The sequence below is a fragment of the Mus musculus genome, chromosome 17, assembly GCF_000001635.26.
Source record: "Mus musculus strain C57BL/6J chromosome 17, GRCm38.p6 C57BL/6J".
In the NCBI taxonomy this organism is placed as follows: domain Eukaryota; kingdom Metazoa; phylum Chordata; class Mammalia; order Rodentia; family Muridae; genus Mus; species Mus musculus.
Window position 1 is genome coordinate 11852135 of NC_000083.6, and position 9678 is coordinate 11861812.

The 9678-nt window shown below is 44.8% G+C and overlaps 1 protein-coding gene across 7 annotated transcripts in view; it reads left to right on the forward strand.

Annotated features, from left to right (window-relative positions):
* Nucleotides 1-9678, forward strand: part of Prkn (parkin RBR E3 ubiquitin protein ligase) — a 1223012-nt gene that overhangs the window by 1011776 nt on the left and 201558 nt on the right. For 6 of the 7 annotated variants that reach the window (NM_016694.4, XM_006523336.3, XM_017317572.2 and 3 more), the window contains one exon: nucleotides 2593-2742. In NM_016694.4, coding sequence (NP_057903.1) covers nucleotides 2593-2742 — 150 coding nt within the window. Of the gene's footprint in view, nucleotides 1-2592; nucleotides 2743-9678 lie in introns of those variants that run through there. The other variant, XM_017317575.2, reaches the window with a different exon arrangement.

Here is a 9678-nt window from a genome sequence, read left to right on the forward strand (position 1 = left end):
TTACTTTCACATCTCCTTCAGATATCTACTGAAGTGTGCCTTGTCTGTAAGGCTTTCCCCAAACACTGCTTATACTTACCATGACTGGCTTCCCCGGGAGCCCATCCCATTCTTCTTTATCATTCCCCTCACTCACGGCCCCTCAAAACCCTTTCACATTCATCTTTCAGCATTTGGTGTGATCATCTCACAGATGAGGACAGGGCTCCTGGCTTTCTTCAGTGCTCCATCCTCAAATTGGACTCTCGGGAGTATCTGATGGATACGAGGTGGACTCTCAGCAAAGGCTACATAAATTAGTTAATAACTTAGCAAATCCACTTCAGTGACCTGAGTTTAGAAGCCAAAATGATCCAATAATGTCAGAAGAGTATCTTAGAAGCGCCGTGTTCCCATGGAATTCCAGATTTCCTCCATGGGCGAGGACACCACTACGGGGACCTGAGCTCAGACAAAAAGTCAGGGATACAACATTCCAGAGGCACAGAGCCCTGGTTAGTTTTTGACAACTTGACATGAACCAGAATTACCTAAGAAGAGAAAACCTCAAATGAGGAATTACCTCTCTCACACTAGCCTGTGGACATGTCTATGGGGTGGGCTTTTTTTTAAACATTGCTAATTAATATAAAAGAGCCTAGCCCACTGTGAGGGGCACAATCCCTAGGCAGGTGGGCCTGAACTATATCTGAAAAGCCTCTGAGCAAGGCAGAGGAAGCAAGCCAGTGAGCAGCATTCCCTCTGGGCCTCTGCTTCAGTTCATGCCTCCAGGCTCCTGATTGGGTCTGTTTTGAGTCTGGTTTCCCTAGATGATAGGCTGTGACCGGCAAGCCAGGTAAATCCTTGCTTCCAAGAGTTTGTTTTGGTCAGTGTTTTTATCACAGTGACACATAAACACACAGCAGTCTCTATGGGGAACAGCCTAGAACTCTGACAGAAGGGGTCTCAGGATCTGCTACCCCAAAAGGATACTCAGTTAATGACCTAAGAGAAGATGGCTTCTAGTTGTCCCTACCCCAAACCCAGACAAGAAAGAAACCCCAAAGGCATGGGTGTGTGGATTTGCAGTGGCAGTGGAGGGGAGGGAGGGGGGGAGGATGCTGCAGTGAGCCCGGTCACCCACTCTTCTATTGGGCTCGAGACAAAAGTGAAGGGGGCATCCCCTGGGCCTTCCAGAACTATACCCCAAGGCCAGGATCCCATTAGGAGGGAACATTTCACCTGTCTCCTGTCTCCCAGATTAAAGGGCACTCAGAACTTCTGGGGAGAAGGAAATAAAGGCAGACACCTCAGAATCCACCCTGCCCTAAGGGTGTCTCTTCAATGGTGGGCAGGCCTGGAGACTGTCCCAAATTGGGACCTGGTGCTATAGACCTAGGCTGTGAACAGAGCCTAGAAGGGATGTCTTTAGAAGTCTCGCTCCTTCTAAGACTCCTTCCTTGTGCACATGGATGTGTTCATGTACACATACAGAGATAGTGCTTTTCTGATCTAGCCCTATCCCTTGAGCTCCTGTCTCCCCCACCAGACCCCTTTCCCACCCATCTTCCCTCTCATACCTTTTTTGTACCTTCTCTCTGGGCCCGTAGACGTCTGTATCTGCTTGCATTCCTGTCCAGGAAGCTTTGGATGCACCATGGGGCTGGCTTGGTGTCTTAGCAAGGGTTTCTGTTGCTATGAAGAGACACCATGACCATGAAAACTCTCATAATGAAGCCAGTGGAAAGGGAACCAGGCAGAATAGCAGGAGAATGCTCTTTGATTGACAATCCTCTTCTTCAAGCCCACTGTCAACTTGCAGGTGGTCAGCAACTGTGAGGTCTGTTTTCTAAGTGATTATAAAGCCTCATCAAGCTTGGCAGTGATGGTGCATGCTTTTAATTCCAGCACTCGGGAGGCAGAGGCAGAGGCAGGTGGATTTCTGAGTTCGAGGCCAGCCTGGTCTACAAAGTGAGTTCCAGGACAGCCAGAGCCACACAGAGAAACCCTGTCTCGAATAAACAAACAAACAAACAAACAAACAAAGCCACATAAAATCTGGAATAGAAACATACAAATATATTACCTTAAAAAACTGATAACACTCATCATTTAATATACACATAGTACTTAAAAGTTAGAATACAGTTTATGGGCACAGTGTCACAGAACACTAGATTTGGGTGGAAAAATCTGTTTTCTAAAGAAAAAACATGTTAAATGTACACACCCCTTTCTCCCTGGGTTTTCAGGAAAAGTTTCTTGTATCCCAGGGAAACCACAAAGTCCTAATTATTCTGCCGCTACCTCCCAAGTGCTGGGATTACAGGCACTTGGCACCATGTCTGGCTACGAACTAATTCATTTTTGTTTTGACTTTGGAAAACTTTCACTGTGCTGGGTCACACTTTTACCCCATATCCTTATCCTCAAATCCCCCCAAATATAATCCCCCTACCATCTACTCCCACCCCCCAAATGTGCATCCTTCCCTGAACCGAACTGAGAAGACAATCCTAGAGTCCTTTGACTGGGAGCCTCAGGCAGAAATAAGTCATCTGAGACGGCTCTGGGTCACCGTGCAAAGCTCACCTTGCCTTTTGATTCTTCTAGTACACTAGGTACCAGCAGTATGGGGCCGAGGAATGCGTGCTGCAAATGGGAGGTGTGCTGTGCCCCCGTCCTGGCTGTGGAGCTGGACTGCTACCTGAACAGGGCCAGAGGAAAGTCACCTGCGAAGGGGGCAACGGCCTGGGCTGCGGGGTGAGTACTGACCACATCCAGTGGCACTTGGTGGTGTGCACCTTGCTTTTGTGGAGACCGCTTGCATTTTCCTTTCAGGCTCAGACATATTGAACTGATTACAGAAAAACAGACTGCTTTTTCTTTGTCTTCTTCATTCCTGAGTAGCAGTCGACCTCTGAAACTGTTTGTATTTGTGTTGGAAGGAGGAGTTGTGCTGGGAGTGTGTCTGCTCTCTGTTTGCTGGGATGTTTGTTTTAAGATGATTGAAACCCCCACACCAGACCTTTACATATTCCTTGCCATGTTCAGTTGATGCAGGGGGGCAGAGAAAGTCTTCTCAAAGCCCTCAGAGTAAAAGTGGAGAAGGAAGCGAGGTCCCTCCCCACCGGGATTGTTTAGTCATTTCACCTCAGCATTTACAAAATGCTGTTGATCTTTGACGGGAAACATTTCTTTTAGAACTGCAGGTTCATGGGTTTTCTGAAGGAGGGTACAACTAGTCAAGTCTTACCACCCAGGCCTGACTCTTGGTTAAGTCTCTTGTACATACGTTAGCTTTTGTTGTTCTAGCGAAGCTTGCTGTGTGTCCTCTGATGTGCCTCACAAAGACAGTGTTGTGCGGTAGAGGAAGTAAAAGTTGAAAAATAGATGCCCTGATGCTCTGAAAGGAAAACAAGCAAACAAAAGTTGCCTCTGGGTTAATAACCATAGTTGCGTACAAATGAAGGCTCAGGTAAGTTCACTGTCCTCAAAAGCTGTATAAATCAAGCCTCAGCCCCAGCCTTGGTCTCCACCAGACCCGGTGTAGTTCACACTGCCTGTGGATGGCCTGAGGCTGGCTGCCACAGTTAGGAATCAGAATCCTGTCAACTACTTTCTTTTCAAGTGAGTTACAGTCATTTTAGACTGATGGCTAATTTCATTTGTCTGTCTGCTGCAATCCTAATGGTTTTGTCTATAAAGTTTTAATATTGCTTCATGAGAAAGATGATTTCTTTGGCCTAGTTTTTACATTGTTTCTTACATTGCTGTGAGAACTTTCAAGGTTTTAAGTCGTGTTGTATTTTGGAAACATTCATGTGATATTTGTGTATTTGGGTTCAATCCTTTTTTAAAAAATACAGCATAGCTTCATGAGCAGCCTGTGTATTTGAACTGCAAAGCCTGAGAAATTACTTTCTAAAAATTTAATAAATTTATTTAATATTGGGGGTGAAAATCCGAGGATATCTTGTGGGAGTCAGTTCTCTCCTCTGTCTGTGGGGGTTCTGGAGGGTCATACTCAGAGTTGCGTACTTGGTGTGGATCCTGGGGGTCACTAGCACTCAGAGTCGCGTACTTGGTGTGGATCCTGGGGGTCACTTGCACTCAGAGTCATGGACTTGGTGACAAATACCCACTGAACCATCTCCCTGGCTCAGGAATTTGCTTCAGAGGTTGTTTGAATGGTTTCAATGCCTTCGGGTCATGTGTGCTTGGGAATGAACTTGACCTGGGAGTGGGGGGTGGCTATATTTAGACGTCCCTTTGTCCTTTGGAAATCTGGGTAATATGAGTCTTTGTTTTAATTTGATTTGTTCTGTTTTGTTGTTTGCGGGAGAAGAAATGTCAGGCTGTGATGATTAGCTAGTGCTGTGTAACAAATAGCCCTCCGTTCCCTCATTTCTTAGGACAGGATTAGGTCCCAGAGCTTCTAAGGGTCAGGAGTCTCGAACAAAGGCTTTGCTGAGAGTTGTGCTTCAGGGCATCCGATGAGGGAACATCCCTCTGAGAGTGTGACAGAAGCAGAGACCTGCCTGTAGGATGGTTAGTATATAGGACCCTGTTGTTCAAACACATATTCATGTCCATTGGAAAATGAGATCCCCTGACCCTTTCTGCCTTTCTCTCTGAGCTCACCAGATGCCAAGGCTCAGTGAGCATTCTCTAACATGCTATTAGGTTTTCTGTGACAGTCGAGGTCCATCTGCCTGGCAGATCTGTCGTGGTCACGGCAGATTCATTGCTAAGGTAAACAATGATTTGAGAGAAGGTACCACTTCCTAGGATTCGAGTTGAAATTTGTACTGATTATCCCACTCCATATTCCTGCCCCGATTCTACAGTCTTCTTCACGGTAAAGTCATGCGGTTGAGGTTCCATGGAGTAAATGGATGACAGAGTGTCCCAAATAATGCAGAAGCATCAGAAATAAACTAAAATTGCTTTCCACTTATCTATCCCAGTATTAGAACTGCTTCCTTAGCTTCACAAAGATGTGGTCAGAAAGTAAGTGTCTTCACACACTTTTATAACAGGGTGTCTTAATAGCACTCCTACAATTTGATGGTCTGTGTAGAGATGCACAGAAAGTCCACTACAGAAAGTACCTATCAAGGGCTCCCTCAGCCACCAGGTAGCGAGCTTGTGCATGCTGGCATATGAAATCTCTTACTCTTGGGAGTACTCTCTTACTCTTAAGAGGTGCACTCTCTTAGTCTTGGGAGCACTGCAATTTTAGTTTTTGCTGAGCACAGAATATTTATATATCACCAGGACACACACACACACACACACACACACACACATATATATATGGATTAAATAACCTGATTCCCATTCTGAGCTAAGCCTTTGATCATATTTGGACTATGGCTCATAAAAGCATTAATTGATTTCCTGAGGAATGTCTGTGATGCAGTGTTCTTTCTGCAGCCTCCTCACAATGCATCAGAACTACCTCACTAACTTTTATGCCTGCTATGCAAAATGATGACATGTTTAATACTGGAAAATAGCAGCCAAATACAAAACACCACCATAGTCACTGACCAGGAATGAAGGGAAGTATGAGAGTCAAACCTCCTCTGTCCCCGATAAACCAAGCGTATTTGTCTTATTTGGTGCTATCTTGGACTGGAATATATCCAAGAGACATTTTTTTATAATAACTGAATTTGAGTAAATAATTTTTCATTCTAAATTAGAAACCCAGGGTCATGATTTAGTATCAGCCAAAAGGAAATCAAACAAAATAAAGAGACCTTTAAAAGCATATTTTTTATAAATGTGTTTTTATTTCACGTGCATTGGGGTTTCACCTGCACGTATGTCTGGATGAGGGTGTGGAATCCCCGAGAACTGGAGCTACAGACAACTGTCTCCATCCCGTGGGTAGTGGGAATTGAACCCGGGTCCTCTGGAAGACTGTTAACCACTGAGCCATCACTCCTCCTCTAAATACTCTTCCTCTGTATTTTGCTAAGGAAATGAGAAGGCATTTCTTTAGGCCCTCAACTGTCCCCCTTTCTTTAACAGATAGTGCCTGCGTAGCAGGGAGCTGGGTCAAAGGGCAACACTGTGGCATGTGCCTCAGTCCCTCATCAACACAGGCCCCTCCTGAGTCCTGTAAGGCAAAGCTGTTACTCTGCACTGCATTCCTCAGAACGGGTCTTAAAGTCTCGCAAGCTCTAAGTTGTCAACCCAGCATTAAACCTAGATTCACAGACACAGGCAGAGTATGGTCATGCTGCATGGGGGCGGAAAAAAAAAAGTACGGTGACTTTGATCTTATTGGGGATTTTAGTGAAGTGAGAGTCTGACCCTTACCTTCAGTCTTTGTGTAGGGGAGGAGTCAGTGAAGATGCAAAGATTTAAGTTATGATTGAATTAAAACTCAAAATAGCTGGTAGGACACAGAGCCCTTTATCCATACGCTGAATTTAGAAATGAAAAGGCAACAGGCATTCGCTGATGTGAGGGCGAGGGGGGTGGTTCTCTGTGTTCTTCCTGAGGTTGGTTTTCAGCTTGGATTGTGCAGCAGGCTCTTCTGTACCCCAGGCTAGCCTTAAACTCAATAGGTAGCCAAGGAAGCCCTCTCCAGAACCATTGGCGTGTGCCACCATGCCTGGCTTCCTTTGCTGCTCTTTAAGGAGATCTTGGTTTATTTTTACGAAAATACATAAATTATAATGAAATATTTTTTGTCAGCTATAATGAGTTGGTTCTTTCAAAAAGAACTGGAGTTAAAATCTAGACTCCACTTGGATGTGGCTCGCACCATGATGTATGCAAGGAGACACCAGACAAGATGAGCATTCATCAGGATGACTAAATAGATGCCATTGAACACAAAAGCTCTAGGCTCTGCCATACTGAACCTACAAACATGCCTCGGGTAGAACCATGCCAAGGTTGATATGTTAATTTTTAATCTATAAAGCGTTTCTCATCAAAAAGCATTTATGAAAGAAAAATCAATGCTAGGAAATGTCAAAAAAATATGCATTCCTTGTTTATTTGACATGTGTCCAAAAATCTAATTTCAACTCCAAGACTGGCTCATTTGCAGATTGGAAATAAGTCTTGCTAGACTTTCTGCCTGTGAGACAGCTTGGAGTGCAAAGATAGAAAGCTTTGGAGAGTATTTATTTTAATTAAAGAAGCCGTTCACAAATGTACAAGCAAGCTCCTGCATACCGTTTCTCTGCAAAGTGTTTGTCAATTGACAAATGTTCCTCGAAAGATAGTTCTGCAATTTGAAGTGTGTGCTTTACAATCCAGCACAGATCTGGCCGTCCTACTTGTCTCTAGTCAGTTTTTGTTTAAATAAAGGGAAGTACTAGTCTGTTTGGATATGAACTATCTTCTGAGATGCTCCTGTGCATGGTCCCCAGCTAGGGTTGCTGTCGAGGGTGATGGGGTAGCTGGGCAGGATGGGTGGCAGGGAAGGAACCACGTCATAGTCAAACGGGGGCATTGGAAGTAGAGACTAGTAGCTGGAAGAAAGTTCCTTGAGCTATCTCTTTGAGAATAATAGCTTGTTCCTAGGCAACCCTCTTCCCTCTGATGTGAGCTGCTTTTCTCCACTCAGCACACAGGAGTGATGTACGACATAGTCACGCGACTATGGATGGAAAGCACCAACACAGTCAGCCTAAACAAACAAACAACAACCAAACAAACAAAAAAACTGTTCTTCCGTTGTACATTTCTTTATCATGCATTTCATCACAGCATCAAAAGGCTAACACAAGTATGAACTAATTTTATCCTTTCAAAATGTTAAGCCCCCAACTCTCTGTGTTAGGGAGGAGTCATCATAGTCACAAACTGACCAAAGACCCCTGGTCTCGCTCTATGAGCTAACAGAGAGCACAGAGCAGTGCAGAATACACTCACTGAAGAGACTACTGAATTTATGGTTTTACTTTGATGATGCTCTGACCTCTCTCTAGGGTCATGATGCTCAACATGCACATATGCTGTTTCTTACATCCAAACTCAATACAACCAACAGTTCAGTTCCTTACAGTAGCCCCATTCTGGGTGCTGAGCAGTCACACAGGGCAGGGAGCAGCTGTATTGCGCGTTATATTTGCGCCTATTTTGTTCTGCTGAAGAACAGTGCAGGTACCATTGCAACACTGGAATGTCCTCTGCTTGACTCCAAACACTTTAACCTCTGCAATGTGTATAACAAGAGAAATCTGGAATACAGGAGTACAGAGCAGGCCAGGCCTGGTGCTCTGGGCATCAAATCCCAGCACTCAGGAGGCAGTCAATTTGAACTATATAGGGACATGGCGGTGGGGGTGAGGGTACATTTTGCAAACCGAGGACCGTGCAACATGGGTTCTTGGGGCTGAGGTGAGGAAATGAGGGGCAGGATTACAGTACAAGTGCAGACTGAAAGTTAATTCAGCCAGGTGGAAACCAAATAAAATGTTACTTTTCTTTGGAGCCTGCTAGGAATGCAATGTGGCGAAAACGGGCTGAGCAAAAGGGGTCTCTGCATTTAACGTTTAAACCAGGAGAGGAGTAGGCCCCTGCATCATTCGTTGGGTGGTGTTACTGGTTTAGGTTACAGTAAGACTGTTTGATATGTTCCAGGCCGGAACCAGCCTCAGCCTCTGGGTGTGTTTGGTGGAGGGGATACACCACGCAGTTCATTGCTGTTAGTGTCTCTGGGAACTCTTAGCCCTCACTCCAAAGCTCTTCTTTGATGGAGTTGTAGCATTCATGAAATCTTGGGTCAGGCACCAGAACCACCTAAAGGCAGAGGTGGTGGTCTGTGTCTTGGAAGCCCAAAGACATCTTGGGATATGGACAGAGATCAATGGCAGCCTGGCCCACCTTCTGAAACCTGTTCCAGCAGAGGCACTCCTGTTCTACCTTAAGCGTCCCAGAACCAAGGTGACTCCATTTTGCTTTTCTTTCTTGACTGGGAATGAAGTGACAGATAGATGTATGAGTAGCAGGCATGAGGTAAGCTGGAGCGGAGAACTTTATTTTCTGTAGGATTAGAAGTTTCTAGTATGTGAGCGTGCAGTTTCCTGAAGCAGTAGAATGCTCAGAGTGCATCTTCTCCATTCCATAGCTCAGGAAGGGTCTTTTGTGCACTGTGTTTTCCAAGACAGGTGTTTCACGAAACAACTTGGGATTCAAATCGTTCCCTTCATGGTTTTTTATGCAAAGTGCTAAGTAGCATACCACTGGTTATAATGAGCTTTCGAGATCTCAGCCTCAAAGCCAGCAGGCCCACGTGTTTTCCTCTTAGTGGAGAACGGATAAATGACTTCCAAATCATATGCTATGTTTGTCTCACATGTATTTTTAGTACTCTTGCTTCAGCATTTCATACGCATACAATGCATTTTAATCATATCTGCCAGCTCTTCCCACCTTTCCACATGCCTCCCTTGCATCCCCCCTCTCTAATTTATGTTATCCTATAGTTTTATTGTTGCATGCATGTGTGTCTGTGTGCATATGTACATACATACGTATGTGCGTGTATGCGCACGTGTAGGCCTATTGAATCTAATTAGTATTGGCCATATGAATGTGGTGGTGACCACTTGGGGATACTCAGTATATTGGAAGACCTGTCACTGAAGAAATCTGCCCTGCTCTCAAAGTTGTTGACAACCTATAACTCTTCAACTAGAGAGCCTTTCTACCATCCATGCTGGG